The sequence below is a fragment of the Euprymna scolopes genome, chromosome 37, assembly GCF_053919585.1.
Source record: "Euprymna scolopes isolate OS-2025 chromosome 37, ASM5391958v1, whole genome shotgun sequence".
Taxonomy (NCBI): Eukaryota; Metazoa; Mollusca; class Cephalopoda; order Sepiida; family Sepiolidae; genus Euprymna; species Euprymna scolopes.
The window spans coordinates 28,168,031-28,192,866 of record NC_136518.1 but is presented as its reverse complement, the minus strand read 5'-3'; the positions used below and the strand labels follow the sequence as shown (position 1 = coordinate 28,192,866).

Below are 24,836 nucleotides of genomic sequence, written 5' to 3'. Positions count from 1 at the left end.
TTAATCAAAATAAATACTCATTTATTTTGGTTCCATTCAAAATAAATACTCATTTATTTTTTTTCCGAAATGAATACTAATATATTTTATTTAATAAATACTCATTTGTTTTATCTTATTCAAAATAAATACTCATTTATTTTGTTTTTACTCAAAATGAATACTAATATATTTCTATTTAAAGAATACTCATGTATTTTATTTTATTCTAATTATATACTCTTTTATTCAAAATAAATGCACATTTATTTTTGTTTCATTCAAAATAAATATTCATTTATTTAGGTTCAATCAAAATAAATACTCATTTATTTTGTTTTATTCATAATGAATATGAATTTATTTTGTTTTTATTCAAAACTAATACTTATTTATTTTGTTTTTATTAAAAATAAATACTCATTTATTTTCTTTTTTTTTTAATAAATACTCATTTATATAGTTTTATTAAAAATAAATACTAATTTGTTTAATTTTTTCTAAAATAAATATTCCTTTATGTTATCCAAAATACTCATTTATCTTGTTTTATTTAAAACAAATACTCATTTATTTCGCTTTCCTTAAAAAAACTCATTTATTTTGTTTTTATTCAAAATAAATACTCATATATTTTGTTTTATTCAAAATAAATACTAATATATTTTTATTTAAAAATACTAATTTATTTTATTTTATTCAAAATTAATACTCATTTATTTTGTTTTTATTCAAAATAAATACTCATTTATTTTGTTTTTATGCCAAATAAATACTAATTTATTTTGTTTTTATGCCAAATAAATACTCATTTATTTTGTTTTATTGTGTTATTATTTTGTTTTTATTCAAAATAAATACACATTTATTTTCTGTTATTTAAAATAAATACTCATTTATTTTCTCCAAAATACACATTTATCCTGTTTTAATCAAAATAAATACTCATTGATTTTATTTTTTTCAAAATTAATACTCATTTTTTGTTTATTATGAATGAAAACAAAATAAATGAGTATTTATTTTGAACGCCACCAGAATAATTCGTATTTATTTTGAATAAAAACAAAATAAATGAGTATTTCTTAAATACTAATTTATTTTGTTTTCGTTCATAATAAATACTAATTTATTTTGTTTTATTTAAAATAGCTACTCATTTATTTTGTTTTTACTCAAAGTAAAACTCATTTATTTTGTTTTTCTTGAAAATGAATACTCATTTGTTATATTTTATTCAAGATAAATACTAATTAATTTTGTGTTATTCAAAATAAATACTCATTTATTTTGTTTTATTCAAAATAAATTCTCATTTCTGTTGTTTTCATTCAAAATAAATACACATTCATTTTTTTTAATTCAAAATAGATACTCCTTTATTTAGTTTGTATTCAAAATAAATACTACTTTATTTTATATTCTCCAAAATAAATACCCCATTATTTTTTATATAAAAAAAACTCATTTATCTTTTTTAATCAAACAAAATACTAATTAATTTTTTTTAATCAAAATAAATGCTCATTTATTTTATCCAAAATAAATATGCATGTATTTATTGTTTATTCCAAATAAATACTCACTTTTTTGTTTTTATTCAAAATGAATACTCATTATTTTAATTTTCATTCAATATAGATACTCATTTATTTTGTTTTTGTTCAAAATAAATACTCATTGTTTTTATTTTATTCACAATAGATACTCATTTATTTTTTGTTATTCAAAATAAATACTCATTTATGTTGTTTTATTAAAACTACATACTCATTTATTTGTTTATTCAAAATTATTTTGTTTTTATTCAAAATAAATACTCATTCATTTTTTTATTCAAAATAAATACACATTAATTTTATTTTATTTGAAATAAATACTTATTTATTTTATTTTCTCCAAAATAAATACGCATGTATTTATTGTTTATTCAAAATAAATATTAATTTATCTTGTTTTGATCAAAATAAATACTCATTTATTTTGTTTTTATTCAAAATAAATATTCATTTATTTGGTTTTATTTAAAATAGCTACTCATTTATTTTGTTTTTATTCAAAATAAATACGCATGTGTTGCATATTCGTTTCATTGAGAGAGTCTTAGAGAGAGTTCTTGTCTTATTACATATGATGTTGTATCTTAGTGAGAGGGATGTTTTAAGACTCAGAGAGAGATGCTTAGAAGTTGTATACGAGAAACTTAGAGAGATAGTTCCTGTTAGGAGGGATTCTTATATTTTAAATGTTCCTTCTTTGTTGTGTAGAATGGAAGAGAAGGAGAAGGCTCTTTGAGTGAGGACATGAGTATGTTGAGACGTGTATGTAAAGACATATAACACAAATATATAATACAATTGGACTTTACCATTTTTAAGAATCATAAGACACAAGACGAGCTTTACAAAAAACACTTGATGGTTTATTCTTCACATGGCCGTGATTCCATCATCAAGAATTCAAAGTTTCACATTTTTTCTTGAAGTGACGTCCCGCTTCCAGACGTCTGACTGTCCCTGAGTTTTCTCACTGACTGTCTAACTCTCAAGTTTTTCTCTATCCCTCGAACTTTCTATTTTCCGTGACGTCATACACATGTTAAAACATGTGCATTCTTCCACGTGTCCTGGACATACGTGTCCAAACCTTTTCCTATTTCTACAAAAGGAATTTTAACCTATATTCAATATGTTAAAAACATTATCTCATAAGCTGCATTCTTTCAATTTAAAATTTCATAACAAACTTAAGAGTTCACATTCTTTCCTTAAAATATTTATCTATATTCTAAACAAATGTTTGTTTTACATTTTTAAATTCTCACACGTAATCTATTTCTAAACTAGATTACGAGGTTCAAATTCCGCCTATGCTATTTCATTTTCATTTTAAACTAAATTCTCCATTTTTATACTTACATGAAAAGGGGACAGCCCTTATCATGTAACACTCATTTTTTTAATCAAAATAAATACTCATTTATTTTATCCAAAATAAATACGCATGTATTTTTTTTATTCCAAATAAATACTCACTTTCTTGTCTTTATTCAAAATAAATACTCATTATTTTAATTTTCATTCAATATAGATACTCATTTATTTTGTTTTTGTTCAAAATAAATACTCATTGTTTTTATTTTATTCAAAAAAATACTCATTTATTTTTTGTTATTCAAAATAAATACTCATTTATGTTGTTTTATTAAAACTACATACACATTTATTTGTTTATTCAAAATTATTTTGTTTTATTCAAAATAAATACTCATTCATTTTTTATTCAAAATAAATACACATTAATTTTATTTTATTTGAAATAAATACTTATTTATTTTATATTCTCCAAAATAAATACGCATGTATTTATTGTTTATTCAAAATAAATACTAATTTATCTTGTTTTTACTCAAAATAAATACTCATTTATTTTGTTTTTATTCAAAATAAATACTCATTTATTTGGTTTTATTTAAAAAAGCTACTCATTTATTTTGTTTTTATCCAAAATAAATACGCATGTATTTATTGTTTATTCAAAATAAATACTCATTTATCTTGTTTTTACTCAAAATGAATACTCATTTATTTTATTTTCTCCAAAACAAATACCCCATCATTTTTTATATTCAAAATAAATACTAATTTATCTTGTTTTGATCAAAATAAATACTCATTTGTTTTGTTTTTATTCAAAATAAATACTCATTCATTGTTTTTATTCAAAATAAATACTCATTTGTTTTGTTTTTATTCAAAATAAATACTCATTTGTTTTGTTTTTATTCAAAATAAATACTCATTTGTTTTGTTTTTATTCAAAATAAATACTCATTTACTTGGTTTTATTTAAAATAGCTACTCATTTATTTTGTTTTTATTCAAAATAAATACGCATGTATTTATTGTTTATTCAAAATAAATACTAATTTATCTTGTTTTTACTCAAAATAAGTATTCATTTATTTTATTTTCTCCAAAATAAATACCCTATTATTTTTTATATTCAAAATAAATATTCATTTATCTTGTTTTGATCAAAATAAATACTCATTTGTTTTGTTTTTATTCAAAATAAATACTCATTTCTTTTGTTTTTATTCAAAATAAATGCTCATTTATTTTTTTTATTCAAAATAGATACTCATTTATTTAGTTTGTATTCAAAATAAATACTTATTTATTATATTTTCTCCAAAATAAATTCTCCATTTTTTTATATTAAAAATAAATACTCCTTTATCTTGTTGTATTCAAAATAAATACTCATTTCTTTTATTTTAGTGAAAATTTATTTTGTTTTCTCCAAAATAAATACGCATGTATTTCTTGTTTATTCAAAATAAATACTAATTTATCTTGTTTTGATCAAAATAAATACTCATTTATTTTGTTTTATTTAACATAGCTACTCATGTATTTTGTTTTTATTCAAAATAAATAGTCATTTATTTTGTTTTTACTCAAAGTAAAACTCATTTATTTTGTTTTTCTTGAAAATTAATACTGATTTGTTATATTTTATTGAAGATTAATACTAATTAATTTTTTTGCTATTCAAAATAAATACTCATTTATTTTGTGTTTATTCAAAATAAATACTCATTTCTTTTGTTTTAATTCAAAATAAATACACATTTATTTTTTTTATTCAAAATAGATACTCATCTATTTAGTTTGCATTCAAAATAAATACTCATTTATTTTATTTTCTCCAAAATAAATACCCCATTACTTTTTATATTCAAAATTAATACTCATATATCTTGTTTTGATCAAAATAAATACTCATTGGTTTTGTTTTTATTCAAAATAAATACTCATTCATTGTTTTTATTCAAAATAAATACTCATTTGTTTTGTTTTCATTCAAAATAAATACTCATTCATTGTTTTTATTCAAAATAAATACTCATTTCTTTTGTTTTTATTCAAAATAAATGCTCATTTATGTTTTATAAATACTCCTTTTTCTTGTTGTATTCCAAATAAAACTCATTTATTTTATTTTAATCAAAATTTGTTTTATTTTCTCCAAAATAAATACGCATATATTTATTGTTTATTCAAAATAAATACTCATTTATCTTGTTTTGATAAAAATATATATTCATTTATTTTTTTTATTCAAAATAAATACTCATTTATTTTGTTTTATTTAACATAGCTACTCATGTATTTTGTTTTTATTCAAAATAAATAGTCATTTATTTTGTTTTTACTCAAAGTAAAACTCATTTATTTTGTTTTTCTTGAAAATTAATACTGATTTGTTATATTTTATTGAAGATTAATACTAATTAATTTTTTTGTTATTCAAAATAAATACTCATTTATTTTGTGTTTATTCAAAATAAATACTCATTTCTTTTGTTTTAATTCAAAATAAATACACATTTATTTTTTTTATTCAAAATAGATACTCATCTATTTAGTTTGCATTCAAAATAAATACTCATTTATTTTATTTTCTCCAAAATAAATACCCCATTACTTTTTATATTCAAAATTAATACTCATATATCTTGTTTTGATCAAAATAAATACTCATTATTTTTTTTTTTATTCAAAATAAATACTCATTCATTGTTTTTATTCAAAATAAATACTCATTTGTTTTGTTTTCATTCAAAGTAAATACTCATTCATTGTTTTTATTCAAAATAAATACTCATTTCTTTTGTTTTTATTCAAAATAAATGCTCATTTATGTTTTATAAATACTCCTTTATCTTGTTGTATTCAAAATAAAACTCATTTATTTTATTTTAATCAAAATTTGTTTTATTTTCTCCAAAATAAATACGCATATATTTATTGTTTATTCAAAATAAATACTCATTTATCTTGTTTTGATAAAAATATATACTCATTTATTTTTTTTATTCAAAATAAATACTCATTTATTTTATTTTTATCAAAATATATACTCTTTTATTTTGTTTTATTCAAAATAAATACTCTTTCATTTTGTTTTCATTCATAATAAATGCTCATTTATTTTGTTTTATTAAAAATAAATATTGATTTTGCTTTTATTCAAAGTAAATACTCATTTATTTTGATTTTATTCAAATTAAAATTTTATTATTTATTCAATTTGTTCACGTTGACTTGAAGACAACCATATTATAGACGGCTGGAAAGCAGGAAAACTGAAGATAATTCCACAGGCGTGCATAAAAAAAAGAAAACTAAAATGTTTGAGTATGCTATTCTTAAGATCAACTTTGTAGATATAATAAACATTTATGACGAGAAAACGCTATAATTAAATAAAACAATCAGGCAATAAAAATATAAATTAAGTACTGAAATACAATGCAGTTTATATTATTTGAAATTAAACATAAAAATTAAAATACACTTATCTTGAACATGCTTCGTCTCCAGAGTGCAAACTGATTTGAAAAGAGTTTTAGCTTTAACAATATCAGCGCTCCAAAAGACTTGTTTATTTATTTATGTATCTTTTTTTTAATTAACTGTTAAAACAAAAATGTGACTGCTTTTTGAATTTTTGCTAGTGACGTTTTAAGAAATTGCGATATAAAAAAACAGCGTTAAAACAACACCGTGATCGCTTTTATTCAAAATGCATACTCATTTATTATATTTTATTCAAAATAAATACTCATTTATTTTTTTCTCATTCCAAATAAATACTACTTTATTTTATTTTGGTTTCAATCAAAAAAATAGTCATTTATTTTATTTTTGTTAAAAAAACTGCTAATTTATTTTGTTTTTCTTCAAAATAAATGCTAATTTATTTTGTTTTCATTTAAAATAAATACTCATTTATTTTATTTTTATTCAAAATAAATACACATTTATTTTATTTTCATTCAAAATGAATACTCATTTATCTTATTTTATTTAAAATAAATACACATTTATTTTGGTTTCATGCAAAATAAATACTCATTTATTTTAGTTTCAATAAAATAAATACTCATTTATTTTTTATTCAAAATGAATACTAATATATTTTTATTAAAAAATACTCATTTATATTATTTTATTCCAAATAAGTACTCATTTATTTTGTTTTTATTCAAAATAAGTACTCATTTATTTTGTTTTTATTCAAAATAAATACTCATTTATTTTCTTTGTATTCAAAATAAGTACTAATTTATTTTATTTTCTAAAAAAAAATACTCATTCATTTAATTTTTATTCAAAATAAATACTCATTTATTATATTTTATTCAAAATAAATACTTATTTATTTTGGTCTCAACAAAAATAAATACTCATAAATTTTTTTATTCAAAATAAATACTAATATATTTTTATTAAAATATACCAATGTATTTTATTTTAGTCAAATAAGTACTCATTTATTTTGTTTTTATTCAAAATAAATACGCATTGATTTTATTTTCTCCAAAATAAATACTTATTTATTTAATTTTTATTCAAAATAAATACTAATTTATCTTGTTTTAATCAAAATAAATACTCATTTATTTTGTTTTTATTCCAAATAATACTCATTTATTTTATTTTATTCAAAATATATACTCTATTATTTTGTTTTATTCAAAATAAATACTCATTTATTTTTTTTCTTGAAAATAAATACTCATTTATTTAATTTTTATTCAAAATAAATACTAATTTATTTTGTTTCATTCAAAATAGCTACTCATTTATTTTGTTTTTATTCAAAATAAATAGTCATTTTTTTTGTTTTTACTCAAATAAAACTCATTTATTTTGTTTTTCTTGAAAATAAATACTCATTTGTTATATGTTATTCAAGATAAATACTAATTGATTTTGTTGTTATTCAAAATAAATACTCATTTATCTTGTTTTTATTCAAAATAAATACTCACTTATTTTGGTTTCAATCAAAATAAATACTAATTTATTTGTTTTATTAAAAATTGATAATCATTTATTTATTTTTTATTCAAAATACTCATCTATTTTATTTTCTCCAAAATAAATACCCCATTACTTTTTATATTCAAAATAAATACTCATTGATCTTGTTTTGACCAAAATAAATACTCATTTGTTTTGTTTTCATTCAAAATAATTACTCATTTATTTTGTTCTTATTACAAAATAAATAGTCATTTCTTTTGTTTTTATTCAAAATAAGTACTCATTAATTTTTTTATTCAAAATAGCACCTTAATTATTCAGTTTGTATTCAAAAGAAATACTCATTTATTTTGTTATATTGAAAATAAATACTCATTTGTTTTGTTTTTATTCAAAATAATTACTCATTTATTTTATTTTCTCTAAAAAAATACTCATTTATTTAATTTTTATTCAAAACAAATACTCATTTATTATATTTTATTCAAAATAAATACTCATTTATTTTGGTTTCAATAAAAATAAATACCCATAAATTTTTTCATTCAAAATGAATACTAATATATTTTTATTAAAAAATACTGATGTATTTTATTTTAGTCAAAATACATACTCATTTATTTTGTTTTTATTCAAAATAAATACTCATTTATTTTATTTTCTCCCAAATAAATATTTATTTATTTAATGTTTATTCAAAATAAATACTCATTTATCTTGTTTTAATCAAAATAAATACTCATTTATTTTCTTTTTATTCCAAATAATACTCATTTATTTTATTTTATTGAAAATATATACTCTAATGTTTTGTTTTCTCCAAAATAAATACTCATTTTTTTCTCCAAAATAAATACTCATTTATTTAATTTTTATTCAAAATGAATACTAATTTATTTTGTTTTATTCAAAATAGCTACTCATGTATTTTGTTTTATTCAAAATAAATAGTCAATTTTTTTGTTTTTACTCAAATAAAACTCATTTATTTTGTTTTTCTTGAAAATAAATACTCATTTGTTATATTTTATTCAAGATAAATACTAATTGATTTTGTTGTTATTCAAAATAAATACTCATTTATCTTGTTTTTATTACAAAATAAATACTCGTTTATTTTGGTTTCATTCAAAATAAATACTAATTTATTTGTTTTATTTAAAATTGATAATCATTTATTTATTTTTTATTCAAAATACTCATCTATTTTATTTTCTCCAAAATAAATACCCCATTACTTTTTATATTCAAAATAAATACTCATTTATCTTGTTTTGACCAAAATAAATACTCATTTGTTTTGTTTTCATTCAAAATAATTACTCATTCATTTTTTTCTTATTACCAAATAAATAGTCATTTCTTTTGTTTTTATTCAAAATAAGTACTCATTAATTTGTTTTATTCAAAATAGCACTTTAATTATTCAGTTTGTATTCAAAAGAAATACTCATTTATTTTGTTATATTCAAAATAAATACTCATTTCTTTTGTTTTTATTCGAAATAAGTACTCGTTAATTTGTTTTATTCAAAATAGAACCTTAATTATTCAGTTTGTATTCAAAATAAATACTCATTTATCGTGTTTTATTCAAAATAAATACTCATTTATTTTGTTTTTAATCAAAATAAATACTCATTTATTGTATTTTAGTCAAAATTTATATTATTTTCTCCAAAATAAATACGCATTTATTTATTGCTAATTCAAAATAAATACTCATTTATCTTGTTTTGATCAAAATAAATGTTAAGTTTGCAGGTTGAAACAAGTAACGTAGAAAGCAATACAAATGACGACTCAACAAACAAAGGTAGATCAAATAAGAAGTGTATTAGGAAAAGGTATATATATAGGATATTTACATAATGGTGTCAAATAAGAGAGTCTTTGCTGGAGAAACATATCTGCTCTCGGCGGCTCTCTGTGGCTTCTGGTGAACACACACTCAGACTAACTGAGTCTTCCTATTTATGTGTAATTACTATCCACATATGCAAATGAATGTGTGCCACCACAACACCCTCCTCCCAAGATTTGAAGTCGCACAGATTTCAATATTTTTTTCTCTTGGGATTTAACATTAATGGTTCATTAAACTTTCTTTTTCTACCTGATCTTCGGGGTTCAGGTGTATATTGAGGCGGTTCCAAATTAAAGGATTCGTATATGATGTTCATGGTTTCCTCCTCTTCGACTGCTTTTGTATAATCACCATCTTGAATGTGGCGTTTTTTTATTTGGTTCAGGTGCCTTTTATATATATTTTGTGGACCTGTCGAAAAGTCTGCGCACACTCTGATTTCATCATTCTTTTTCTTTACATATACAGTGGGGGCTGCCCAGTCCCTATGTTCTATTTTTGATAGTATTCCTGTCTGTCCCATTCCGTCTAATTCTTTATTAATCTTTTCCAACCCAGTGAACGGAACGTTTCGTTTTTTTCTAAAAATTTGACTGGTGTTTTCTTTTAAGTTCAAACGAGGCTTTAAATTTATTGCAACGACCTAATTTAGTCATAAATACATCAGGGAATAATTTTTTTAAGTCCTCTTTTATATTTTCTGTTGTTGGAGTAGTACATTCTATTTTTTTACAGAATGTATTAATTGGCTTATCCCAGAGTCCAAATTTCTCAATTAAATCTATTCCAAACAGGTTTTTGCTATTTTTCAGTACGAACATTTTTAATTTCTTCGTAATCCCTTTCAATTTTATCGGAAGGATGACTTCTCCTTCAAATTTTATCTCACCACCAGTTACCGTCAGAGCTGATTTACTTGTTTTCATCATGATTGGTTTACCTAACTTTTTCCATGTATTCAAGTTTATTATAGAAATATCGGATCCTGAATCCAGTTGTAATTTTATTGGCGTTTTAAATATTTCCACTTTTATGTATTTTCACCGTTTTTTGTCTAATTTTTCATTTGATTTTGTTTGCTGTACTCTCTTTCAGGTTAAATCTTTATATCTGCAACAATCGCTTTTGTGTCCGACTTTCTTGCAAATGTAGCAGTTTTTCTTCTTATAAGGGCAATCTGATTCCCAATGTCTTTCTGCGCATCTCTTAAAGTTATATCTAGGAAGAGACTTGTTATATTCTTTACTATAATTATAATTATTATATTTGGAATATCTTGTTCCATTTTGACTGCTTTTATTAGTATAGTTCTTGGTTGGTGTGTATGGTTTTCTAACCTTTCTTACATATGCCACTCCGGATTCTTCTATCTTTTTTTATTCCTTTTTTAGTGTAATGGCCCTTTCACAATCCTCTGCTAATTTCTGAAGTGTTAAATCTTGCTCAGATTCCAGCTTAGACAACACTCGTCTGCGTATTTCTGCATTTTTCGTGGAGACTAACCCTTGTGCGAAGATTAGGCATTTGAAATCTTCTACTGTTAGTTCTGCTAGCTTTAAATTATCACAGTTTTTATTGACAACTAATGCATATGTCAAATAATCTTGGTTGTCCATCTTCCTTAGATTCATACACAACCATCTCTTATGAAAAAGAGATATATTCGGATTAAATAATTCTTTTAGTAATTTTACAGCTTCCATGAAATCTAATTTCGTAGTGTTTTTTAGGTAGTATATAATCTACAAACTTGCTGTGTTCTCTTACACCCAACTTCCTGAGTAAAAGGCTCACTTTCTGGCTATTTGGCCAACTTTTGCAGTCCAGTTGAAAGACATCCTCGTATCTTGTATAGTATGCTTCAAAAGTCTTTTCTTCCTCCGGCACATAATTAAATGTGTCCATGCTATTAAATATAGTTGTATGCGAGAAATTAGTACTGTCGACATTTTCTCGATTAGTCTTTAATAGTGCCAATGTTTTAGAAAAACGTTCATTTTGCCTTTCTTCATATTCAAATTGTAATTTCTTCTGCCTTTCTTCTTGTTCAAGTTGTAATTTCTTCTGCCTTTCTTCTTGTTCCATTTGCCATTTCAATAATTTCTCCTCTCTAAGTGCATCTAGCTCGGATTGCGCCTTTTGTTGCATCTGCAAAAATTGCATTAACATTCTAGATAAATCTTCCATTTTTTTTTGTATCCTTCACTAACAGTATTGCAGTTATGAAGAAAAATTGTACAATTTTACATGCAACACAATATCCGTACCATATAAAATGGCTTGTGTTACAAAAAAAATTGTTCATAGTTCCTGTTTTCAATAGTAATATCGCTGCTCGAATAATATTTTCTCACTTCGCTAGCGAGTCAAGCTCATCCAACCACAGCCTAAGAACTGAGGCTTTTGCTGAAACCACAAAATACGATTTACTTTTCCGTTTTAGGCATTTCCTAATAAATAACAGCCAAACTTTAGTACAACTCTTTCCATAGAAAAAAAAGAAGTTTTTCAACTCGAGTCACAATTTAAAAAAATAAAATGTATGGACTACATTTAAATTTTTTTTTTTTTGTGACGTTTTACTGTCTTATATCCGTTATCCAGTGACAACTTTAGTTTAAAAAAAAAATCTTTCCTTGATTTTAGTTTAACTGTGGTATTTTTTTTTTTTTTTAAATACCGAAGAGAAAAATTTGGTTTACCAAAAAGTCTTTAGTTGGTATTTACAGCAATTTAGGAAAAATCAGTGAGAATGTGTTTTCATTCAAAATAAATACTTAGTTATTTTGTTTTTATTCGAAATAAATACTATTTTTTATTCAAAATAAATGATCATTCATTTTATCTTTCTTCAAAATAAATACTCAGTTATTTTGTTTTTATTCAAAATAAATACTCATTTATTTTTTTTCATTCCAAATTAATATTAATTTATTTTGTTTTTATTCAAAATAAATACTCATTTATTTATATTAGGGATAACTTTCCATGTGGTAGGGACATCTCCAGGGAAGATCCTAACTTACCCTATATGTGCTTCCGGGTTGTTTTAGCTCACACTACGGCATTTATATTTACTCTCTATCGCCCCCATAACAGCGGAGTTACTATCTTTCAAAGCATATCTAAGAAAATTGACCAAGTCTTATCTGCTTATCCTTCAGCTAACATTCACGTATGTGGTGACTTCAATGTTCACATCGAATGGTTGACCCACTCTAACAAGACCGATGATGAGGGAAGGTTCTGTCATGATTTCTCCATTGCCTATGACCTCACTCAGATTGTTCAGGAACCCACCCGTGTGCCCGACAATGACGGCCAGTATGCGAGCCTACTAGACCTTTTTCTCACAACTTGCCCTGAACTATGTTCAGTTTCTGTTCTGTCGCCTCTTGGCTCTTCCGACCACTCTGTTGTATCAATTAAGATAAAAATTAAATGTAATAAGTCCCCAGACGTACCTCTCCATCGTACAGTATATCGATACACTAAGGCTGACTGGGATAGCTTCCGTACATTTATATCTGATCTACCTCTGCATTCCATGTTTAAAAAGGATGTGTCCTCTATAGTATTAGACCTGACGGAATGGTTAATTGTAGGTATTGACCGTTTCATACCCTCAAAAAAGTTTCAGCAAAAACCTAACAGCCAGCCATGGGTCTCTCCAGAATGTGCTGCTGCCATTGCGCACAGAAATCACTTTTTCCACTGTTTCCAACGTAATAGATGTATGAAAACTAAAGCCGCTTTCAGGACTGCCAGCAATCATTGTAAGAAAGTAATAAAGAATGCAAGAGAGTTGTATGCTCTATCTGTTAAGTCCAAAGTAGCTGAGCAGCGGCTTGGTTCCCACCAGTTTTGGAAAATAGCAAACAGAATCCTGAACAGAAGCGTGTGCTCCATCCCAACTATCATCAATGGACCTGAGGTAATCTCGTCAGCATCAGACAAAGCCAAACTCTTTGTCAAGAACTTCGCAGCTAATTCTACCCTTTGCGATCAAGGCTGCCAACCCCCAATATTTCCTCCTGCATCAGAAAACATGCTATGTGATATACGTATATCTGTACGTGATGTTGCCAAGCTAATCAAAAACCTTGATTCCAGTAAAGCAACTGGCCCTGACGGTATTCCAATTATAGTACTCAAAAAACTTCAACCTGAACTAGCGCCCATACTTACAAAACTGTTTAAACGTTGTCTTAAGGAGAATAGTTTCCCATCTCCCTGGAAAATTTCATCAGTATGCCCTGTATTTAAGAATTCAGGTGATCGCTCATCCCCCTCTCAGTACAGGCCAATAAGTCTCCTGTGCGTCATGAGTAAGTTGCTGGAATCTGTATTAAATACAGAAGTAATCAACCATCTCAACAAAAATAACCTTCTTAGTGACACTCAATATGGTTTCCGTTCTGCTAGATCTACAGCAGATGTGCTTACAGTTATATCTCATAGGATTAGCAAATCTCTCGACGGAGGCAACCTTTCTAGGGCAATTGCTCTTGACATATCTAAGGCCTTTGATAGGGTATGGCATAAAGGTTTACTTCATAAGATCTCTAACTATGGTATTGTTGGAAATGTCTTCTCAATTATTCAATCATTTCTTTCTAATAGGTTCATAAGAGTAGTAGTTGGGGGGCAAAAATCAGAAGCTCACAGTATTAATGCCGGTGTCCCTCAGGGATCCATCCTGGGCCCAACTCTTTTCCTGATCTACATTAATGATCTTCCAAATCACATCCTTACATCATTTGTAGACATCTATGCTGACGACACTACCATTTATGGTAGCACATCTAAGACAGTAAACGACCAAGTTCTCTCCAATTCTCTCTCCTCTGATCTTGAGCACGTAGTACAATGGGGTAAAGAATGGCTGGTTACTTTTAATGCATCTAAAACCAAGCTTCTCTCTTTACATCATCAACATTCTGATCCACATCTGACATCAATTGAAATGAATGGCTCTCGTCTTCAGGAGGCCTCAAGTTTTGACAAGCTTCTTGGCTTGACCATTACTCCTGATCTTAAATGGAACACGTACATCAAATCTGTTGCCAAGGCCGCTAGAAAAATGGTGGGATCTTTCTATCGATCCGGTAGATATCTCACTGCTGATGCTATTCTCTATCTATATAAGAGCCAGGTACGTCCAAGGATGGAATACTGTTGCGACATCTGGGCAGGAGCTGCTAGAAAGGACTTGGCCTGCCTTGATAGAGTTCAAAATAGACTTCGTAGCCTTGTAGGAGATGTCCTTTTCTCTTCCTTACAACCTTTATCTCACAGAAGAGATGTTGCGAGTTTGTCTCTGATGTATCGTTATTTTCATGGAAAGTGTTCGAATGAGCTTCAATCTATGGTCCCCCCTCGCCAAACTTTCACAAGAAACACTCGTCTAGCTGTAAACACTATCAATAATTCTCCCCACTCTTTATCTGTGCCTTAACCTAAATGTAGATTCCATGAACAAAGCTTTTTTCTTAGAACTGCACGCCTGTGGAATTGTCTTCCGTTTTCCTGCTTTCCGGCTGACTACAATATGGTTGTGTTCAAGTCTAACGTAAATAAGTTCTTGATGAGCCGTTCCATATAAGTTATCAACTTTACCAAATTTTCATTACTAATGATTACTATAATGTCCAATTTCTACTGTACACTCTTTAACCCTTATCCTTGAGTGGCCTCTTGGCCTTGATAATGTGGTGATGCCTATGTAAAAAAAAAAAAAAAAAAATTTTTATTCAAAATAAATACTCATTTATTTTGTTTTCATTCAAAATAAATACTCATTTATGTTGTTTTTATTCAAAATAAATACTAATTTATTTTGTTTTTATTAAAAATAAATAGTAATTTATTTTGTTTTTATTAAAAATAAATACTAATTTATTTTGTTTTTATTCAAAATAAATGCTCATGTATTTTGGTTTCATTCAAAAGAAATACTCATTTATATTTTTCATTCAAAATAAATGCTTATTTATTTTGTTTTTATTCAAAATAAATACTCGTATATTTTATTTTATTCAAAATATATACTCTTTTATTTTGTTTTATTCAAAATAAATACTCATTTATTTTGTTTTATTAAAAATAGATACTCATTTATTTGGTTTTTATTCAAAATAAATACTCATTTATTTTGTTTTTGTTCAAAATGAATACTCATTTATTTTGTTTTTATTCAAAGTAAATACTCATTTATTTTGTTTTTATTAAAAATAAATACTCATTTATTTTGTTTTTATTAAAAATAAATACTCATTTGTTATATTTTATTCAAAATAAGTACTAATTGATTTGTTTTTTATTTAAAACAAATATTAATTTTTTTGTTTTTATTCAAAATAAATACTCATTTATTATATTTTTTTCAAAATAAATACTCATTTATTTTGTTTTCATTCGAAATAACTACTCCTTTATGAGTATTTATTTTGAATAAAAACCAAATAACTGATTATTTATTTTGAATAAAAACCAAATAACTGAGTATTTATTTTGAAGACAAAAAATAAATGAGGACCTATTTTGAATAAAAACAAAATAAGTGAGAATTTGTTTTCATTCAAAATAAATACTCAGCTATTTTGTTTTTATCCAACATAAATACTGAGTTATTTTTTTTATTTGAAATAAATACTCTTTGTTTAATTCAAAATAAATGCTCATTCATTTTATTTTTTTTTCAAAATAAATACTCAGTTTTTTTGTTTTCATTCCAAATTAATACTAACTTATTTTGTTTCTATTCGATATCACTTATTTGGTTTTATTACAAAATAAATACTCATTTATTTTGTGTTCATTCAAAATAAATACTCATTTATTTTGTTTTCATTCCAAATAAATACTCATTTATTTCGAATTAAAAAAATAACTCAGTATTTATGTTGGATAAAAACAAAATAGCTGAGTATTTATTCAAAATAAATATTCATTTATTTTGTTTTGATTCAAACAGTACACGCTATCATAAAAAACCTTGACACTTCAAAAGTATGTGGACTTGATCTCATTCCAGCTGTGCTATTGAAAAATTGCTCAGCCGAAGTAGCTCCAGTTCTCTCCAAACTCTACACCAAATGCCTTAATGAATCATGCTTTCCGGGCTGTTGGAAAACTGCTTCTGTTGTACCAGTATTCAAGAATTCTGGTGAAAAAACTGACCCATCAAATTATCGCCCCACTAGCCTCCTGCCACTTTTCGCCAAAATATTTGAGACCATAATTAACCATGCTCTAGTCTGGCACCTTACAGATGCTAAACTTCTGACTGACAAACAATATGGATTTAGACAAGCCTGTTCCACAGCTGACATCCTCACTGTAATCTCTGAACGTATATACCATTCACTGGACAAAACGGGGGAGGGCAGAGCGGTAGCTCTGGATATATCTAAGGCTTTTGACAGGGTAGGGCACAAGGGTCTCCTCAGGAAAATTAAATCATACGGTATCACTGGTAGAATACTTAACATAATTAAATCCTTCTTAGATAAGAGAAAATCCAGGTTGTCCTCGACGGTTGTACATCTAAACAGTGTGATATAAATGCGGGAGTTCCTCACGGGTCTATCCTTGGACCTCTATTGTTCCTAATATTTATTAATGACCTCCCCGATAAAACTGCCTCTGAGATGGGTATATATGCTGATGACACTACACTCTATAACAGGCATGACAGGAAAACAAATGAACACATATCTCAAGAAATGGCAAAAACACTAGAGGATGACCTCCAATCTGTAGTTGAATGGGGACATAAATGGATGGTCACATTCAATGCTACCAAGACTAAACTGGTTTCCTTCAATAATTACAAGAAACCTTCTATGCCACCAATAGCAATGGCCAGTGACTCCCTGTCTGAGAGTACATCTTTCAAACTCCTTGGCCTAATGTTCACAGGAAACATGAGTTGGAACAGTTATATTGAAAACATTGCCAGGGCCACTGCGAAAAAGGTAAGCTCTCTCTAACGTGCTAGAAAATTACTGACACCTGAAAGTATCCTGTACCTCTATAAGGCCACCATTCGCCTATGTATGGAGTATTGTTGTCACATTTGGGCTGGTGCATCTGCTACTAGTCTCTCGCTCCTAGACAAGGTTAAAAAAAGAGTCGCCAATCTGATAGACCCTGAACTGACATCTAAGCTTTAGCCACTGTCCCATCGACGAGATGTTGCATCCCTCTGGCTGTTCTACAAGTATTTTAATGGTGAATGCTCTGACGAACTGTAGACACTTGTGCCCCCATGACGTAGACACCCCCGACAAACCCGACAGGCAGCTAAATCCCACCCCCACACAGTAGAGATCCCTAGATGTAAAAGATCTTTCTACTCCAGTAGTTTCTTCCCCAGAACCGCTAGACTCTGGAATTCCATTCCAGGTTCCTGCATCCCTAACTGTACTGACATGCAGAAGTTCAAGTGCAACGTGAACCGACATCTTGCTGCCCAAATCCCAACATAGTGCCCCAGTAGTTGCTGCCCCTGATAGTAGCCCCCTACACCAAAGTGGCAATGTGCCTTGTTTGGGGTGAAAATGTAATAATAAAAAAATAAATAAATAAAAATACCCATTTATTGTGTTTTCATTCAAAATAAATACTCATTTATTTTGATTTTATTCAAAATAAATACTCATTTATTTTGTTTTTACTCAAAATAAATACTCATTTATTTTGTTTTCATTCAAAATAAATACTCATTTAGCTAAAACTCTCAACATTTTCCTCATTCTCTATCTGTGCTTAAAACTTAATAAACACTTTATGAGCAAGTTCTTTCCTAGAACTGTTCGTCTGTCGAATATAATATCGTTGGATTGCTTTCCAGCAAAAACAGGGTCATTTTAAAGTCTAATATAATAAGTTCTTGTGTAGCCATTTTCTTATATGATTAAACGTTATCCAAGTTTCATCATTACTGATCATCAGCATTGTCTCACCATCTATCTAACTCTCATTAACCCATGGCCTTGATAAATGGTGAACCCCAAGCAAAAACAAGAAAAAAATGCTACTAGACTTTGAATTGGGAAAATAGTACCCTCCCTCATACGAACTTCAATCATTAGTATCACCGAAATTAAACCAGCTAAGCAAGCAGCATCCACCACAACGCCGCCCCACATGTTAGTGCAAACCGCAATCATCAGCATCGCCAACATTACCCATACTAATGGCAGCAACAACTACTACTGCTGATAAACTCACATACATTGTTCTACTTACAAACTTTTCTACTTTCAAAAGACAAACAGGAGACATATGTACATACTACTTACATTGACTACAGCACTTTACACAAATCTTACACTAATGCAACACAAGGCTCAAAATAGCCCCAATCATCTTTTAAATAAAATATTACATTTTCAAACACTGCTTTATTGTCATGTATCTGCGGTCTCATTATGACATTATACAAGACTAACCCTTATAGGTAAATAAAACGTGGCGCTTCTATAGAATTTGAACCGAAACAAACTGCATTTGCCGAACTACACCTAATAAAACTTGATTAGTTTTGGATAAAAAAAATCAGTTCGTTACAAATTCTGCAGAAGTACCGAAAATATTACTGTATCATTTTTTTGTGGATAAAAACTTTTCAACCAAAGAAAAAAAAATTTTTTTCCTTAAATAATAAATAAATTGTCCTATTGTAATAATTTATCGTACTTGGATTGTTCGCCGGGGAAAAATTTTTTTCAGCGTTTCTTCACATGTACAAGAAACTTGCTATAATTTAATATTTGAATGTAATGTTTATTTATTTATTTATTTATTCTATTAAAACCTTGTTTTAGGTAGTAGTAGCAGTAATAATAATAATAATAATAATAATAATAATAATAAATTAAAAAGTAATGCCCAAATTTCACACTAAATAATTTAGGTGACTGAAATGGGATTTTACCAAGAAATTACATTTTAAATTGTTTATTTTTCAAAAGAAAGAGTAAATAATAATTAAAAAAATAAATTACAGGAAAAACGAGATTAAACAAACTTTAAAAAAATAAGAAGCAAAATAAATTCTGATTGAATACGAAAAACCCATTTTTTAAAGTGCCGAACTAAAAGATGTTTCCCCTTTTATCCGCCATTGGTGTGTCATGGCGTTAGACACGGCCTTTACATGCTGATAGTGGAGCGAAAGTATTGTGTTTTAATACCTTAGTAGATTCGTATCGTCCAACCTAGTGAACTCGCCATGAGCGGGACACCTCAAGGTAAATTTTCATCTATTTTTCTTGTCCTCAACTAAGCGAAAACCATCTTTCCAAGGACGAAACATGCTTTCATGGTCAACACCCACAACAACTTAAACATAGGCAGACACGAGGTGCCCGGTTCCTCTCTGTACTATAAACACACGAAATCATTCCCCTCCCCTAGCTTGTTTTGCGATCGTATTAATGTATAATTTGTTCATTTTCTTTCAGTTTCAATCGAAATTGAATCAGGAGAGATCAGAGATCATATTTGGTTATAAGTAGAGTCGACTTTTTCTGTAAAGTTTACAAAAAAGGACGCTTTCTTTTTTCTTCCCGAGAATTATGTTACGTGTGGCAGAGAGTATGGCCATAAAGACGGGGGTTAGTTTTGAACTACCTATAATGTAAAATCGATCCCCGTCTTTTAAACCAGACTTTCGACATAGTTGGCGTGTTTGCAAATTCGCTGAGCAAAATCTAGGTTGTGTACGTTTTCAGCGTCCTAAATTCTGTTACGTGTAGTCTATACGATTATTTGTTGTGTAGTTTTTAAAGAAATTTGCAATTCAAAAAATAATAAAAAAAAGTAAAATTATTCATTTTTGTGCATAACCTTTCCCAAATTTAAATCTAAGATTCTGTATATTTAAGAGTTATTTTTTATATCAAAGTTAGCAAAACAAAATATTAAATTATCTTAAAAGGATTTATTTCAATATTTTTACGAAATGTTTTTTTCTTAAATCTTAAATTACAATGTAATTTGAATTCGTGTAGAAATGATCATCTTTGAAAAATAGAAATTTGAATGCTAAAAACGTTTACAAGTCGGAATCTAATTATCAAGCAAATCTGTTTTCGTTTTTCCGTTTTTGGCATTATTTGTTTTTGAAAGAAACTTCAATTTAGGATAAGAATAGAATGATTGCGATAATGGTCTCAGAAAAATTACGATTTTTAATTTTTGTTTTTATTTCGAGTTGAAAACATGATTTATGTTTATGTAATGAAAAATCCTTAAAAAGTTAAAATTCTTTTGTTATCTTTCAACATTTCCCGAGTTTGTGTTTTTCTACGCAAACGTGAATATTTTTAAAAATTTATAATCCTGATTTATTTAAATGAAAACATTGAAATTCCGAAGCAATCAGAATTGCACACTTGTGAGAGATAAACCCATGTTATATTTGTAGTAATAATAAAACTATTAAGCAACATCGTGTATACTTTTCGTGTATGTGTGTAACTTTGATAAAATATGCAAGGAATTATTTTTTAATTTAATAAATTAATATTTACTAAAATCAAACATAAAAATAGGAAAATAAAACGGTAAAAAATTGTAAACATGATACGTTTACAGAATTTGAATCGAACTGTTTTTTAAAACCATAAACAAAGTTTTAAGTCCGTTAAACATAACACATATTTAGAATCTTAAACATAAGTGTAAAATATATTGAATTATTTTTCTGTTTCCTTCACCCGAGTAAGGAGAGAAAGACTGTTTTTATTTATTTACCTCCTCCTCACGAGGACAAATTTAGGTATGGGTTCTGTTTTTAATGCGAGGAAAATTCAGCCCCCCCCCATAAAGGAACAAAAAAAATTGCCTCAGTCTAGAAGGACCAAATCAAAACAGCTACTACATTTTGTTCCTTGTAAAAAGGCCAAAGTTTGGTTGTTAAATGCTAAACAAATCTATTTTTGTAATATGCTACAAACATAATTTGATTATATTTATCAACAATTTAATAAACTGTTTGGTAAAAAGTAAATTTCTATAATAATAATAATGATAATAATAATAAAGGGAGGTAACTGCGTAATCTGAAATTGATTTCCAAGCACGTAAAAATACATATTTAAGAATACATATGTAAAAAGTCATTCTAATATTAGTTTCTCCGCATAAACCAATTAGATGTCGATTATATCATTTTGAGAAATAATTTAAATGTTTAAGTTATTTCCTTATTAAATTCAAACATTGGTTACAAATTAATTTAATTATCTCCCTTTTTTTTGTTCGTAAAATAATAAAGAATTCAACTTTATTTTTAACATTTGTTCTTATCTATATTCACTTGCTTAAACATGAGGTCAAACTTAGACATGTGAGGAAAATCCAACTCTTCAAAAGGGAAGGGGCAGTTTTCCCTGGATAGCCTCAATCAGGGAGGATTTTCTTTCGAGGACAGAACAGATACTACACTATCCTCGTTCGAAGGTCAAATCTTGTCTTTCATGTGCGATTTCATGGACTGGAGTCGCTAAATTTTAGTGATTAGAAAAATAAATAACGTCGGTGCACGAGGCAACTCATACTGGCATAAAAATATAAAAATGAAAGCAGTTGAAGTAAGAGCATTATCTGACTAGATGAAAGAAAAAAACTTACGAACGTATACTGTAGCTACTCTCCCCTCTTCTAAAATGTTTAACATAATTTTCTATATTAGGAAATAAAATTTGATTTATATGAAAATGATTTTGAATTAAATTATTTTGTGGTTTTGCTGAATGTTCTAATGTAATTGGCGATTCCCTGGAATTGATTTAGAAAATTTCCCTTAATTAATCTCAACATTATATTTAAGTCCAAAATGATGGTAAAAAATGCCTAATTTAGCGATCGTACATGATAAAAATGGTAACAATAATAAACTTTTAACCATGGCAGCACAAAACACTGACATTTTGAGTGCTTTGTGAACGAGCATTTTTTACTCTTAGAAGTTATCACAAAAACAATGGCACCTGTTATGTAGTAAGATTTTATGATAAAATAACTGTTGATAATTCCAGAATCGAAATTTCACATCGGTTTTGCCTCATAATTCAATGGTAACCGAAATCCCATATTTGTCTTTGTCTTATATTTTAGCCGAATGTTGGAAAAAAAAATCACCTGTAAAAGTGATTTTCTCCTGAAGGTTGAAGGTTCAATTCTTAGTGTGGGTGACTGAAAAATACAATTACAAATTACTTAGGACCTCTATTCAGTCATGGCTGACATAATAAGAGCATGTTACCTGCATGAAGTAAATAAAAGGTTCTGATCAAAATTCAGTCAAGATTCCAGAGTTTGACACAAATATTCCCGAGATACAACTGAAGAAGATTGGAGGTAGCATCAACCGAAATGGTGTAAAAATGACACTCAAGATGATAACAGTAGTCTGAAGAATCCAAATAATATGAATAATCCTCATCTCAAGAATTCAGAAAGATAATATCAATTTAAAAATTGGGAAATATAATGAAAAGCTCTATCAAAACCTGGCAAGAATGACTAACTACTATACATTCGTATGCTGGCACCATGATCTTAAGCTAGTGCCACCAGTCAGCTCCAGAACATAAAGGATCGCAAAATGAATAAGATATGAGCTCATTCGAAACAGAATACACAGCAGCCGGTGGAAGAAACATCGATTACATACCAAAATCTCAAAGAATCTTGCCCCCTTCTTGGAAAGTATATCATAGACTGATGACAAAACCTTCATCCAAGAATACTTTGACAAATCATATAAGTAAGAATTTAGGCAGGTTAAGTCTCACTAAATAAAGAAATTGAAAAATCTAAAAGCTAAGGACATAAGAATGGGTTTCTAAATAATAACGTTATTATTTCAGCATGGTAGCATAAGTGCACAAGTACCTTTTATTTGTTATGCTTTTTTGTTTTTTTGACCACTAAAAAACACAATTCTACCTTAAGTACAAATAAGTAGTTAAACGCATGTACTTAGTACATTTTGTTGTTTTTAACGCTTTTAGTGCACGTGTACTGAAAGCGTTAAAAACAACAAAATAGTATTGTTTGGAAATCAAATTTGAAAAACTTGAAAATAATTTTTTTAAATTGACAAACTCAGAATAAAAAATGACTAGTCTAGTAAGACGAAAGCAGAAACGGTTTTCTGTTTTTAAGAGAATGCTTTAGTCAGCTCAGCGCATGCCGCGCTTAGCGACCATTTTTCCATAAGCAAATTTGATTTCTATAAAAGATAACATTGAAATAAAATTCCGCACGATTAATAATTATCAAATATTTACATATTATACATGAAAATAATTCTGAAACTATTATTTATATGAAAATGGATGATATATGCAAATTTATCTCATCAATTTTGAAATATTCTTCGTCAATTTTGCTCGGTCGTAACTTTGCTTCCTATCGTCGTAAAAATAAAAATCAAACACCAGTAGAGATGGACTTCTTTGTTTATATAGCCTGTAAAATTTCAGCCATATCCAATCAAATTTAACCCAGCGCATGTGTCTCCAAGCGTAACGTATAAAATGAAAATATTGAAAAAAGTGTTTCCCTTTTTGTCATTTTTTTAACAATTTTTCATTTTTAACTTGAAGCATGAAAACATTGAACGCATAAAAGAAAAATAAATTAACATCATTGGAATGCTTATTTTATTATCTTTCCATCAATGTAATTCTTTTAAAATCTGACCAACAAATAAAAAAGATATGACTTGTTGAAGCACATTAGGTATGCAATATTGCCAATGTCCACGAAAATACAGCGTATGCTTGTAATGCTAAGCTAATGTTATGTTGCATGTTAAGTTTAAAGTATATAAATGCTTGATCGTCCGATTCTAGTTTTGTTTCTCTAGTCAAGGGGAGGATATTTTGAATATAGACTCCAAGCCCATGCATATGTCATTCAGAGTGGGTGATATCTGGGCATGTTAAAGTAGTTAGAGGGGATGGAGGAGTGTAGGTTAGTCTCACTTACTGCTAAGATATTCGGGGTGTTTGTTAGAAGAAATGCTTCAACATCATTTAAATTAGTTCTAAGCCCACGGATGTTCATAAATGCAAGCCTCAAGGGAGGAGGCAGGTTGGTTTTGTTTGAGTTTTGGCCTTATGAGA

At 27.1% G+C, this 24,836-nt stretch overlaps 1 protein-coding gene across 2 annotated transcripts in view; it reads left to right on the top strand.

Annotated features, from left to right (window-relative positions):
• Window positions 1–19,804: 19,804 nt before the first annotated feature.
• Window positions 19,805–24,836, top strand: part of LOC145261111 (uncharacterized) — a 550,838-nt gene continuing 545,806 nt past the window's right edge. For both annotated transcript variants that reach the window (XM_080119336.1, XM_080119335.1), the window contains exon 1: window positions 19,805–19,946. In XM_080119336.1, coding sequence (XP_079975462.1) covers window positions 19,928–19,946 — 19 coding nt within the window. In that variant the 5' untranslated portion in view covers window positions 19,805–19,927. The remainder of the gene's footprint in view (window positions 19,947–24,836) is intronic.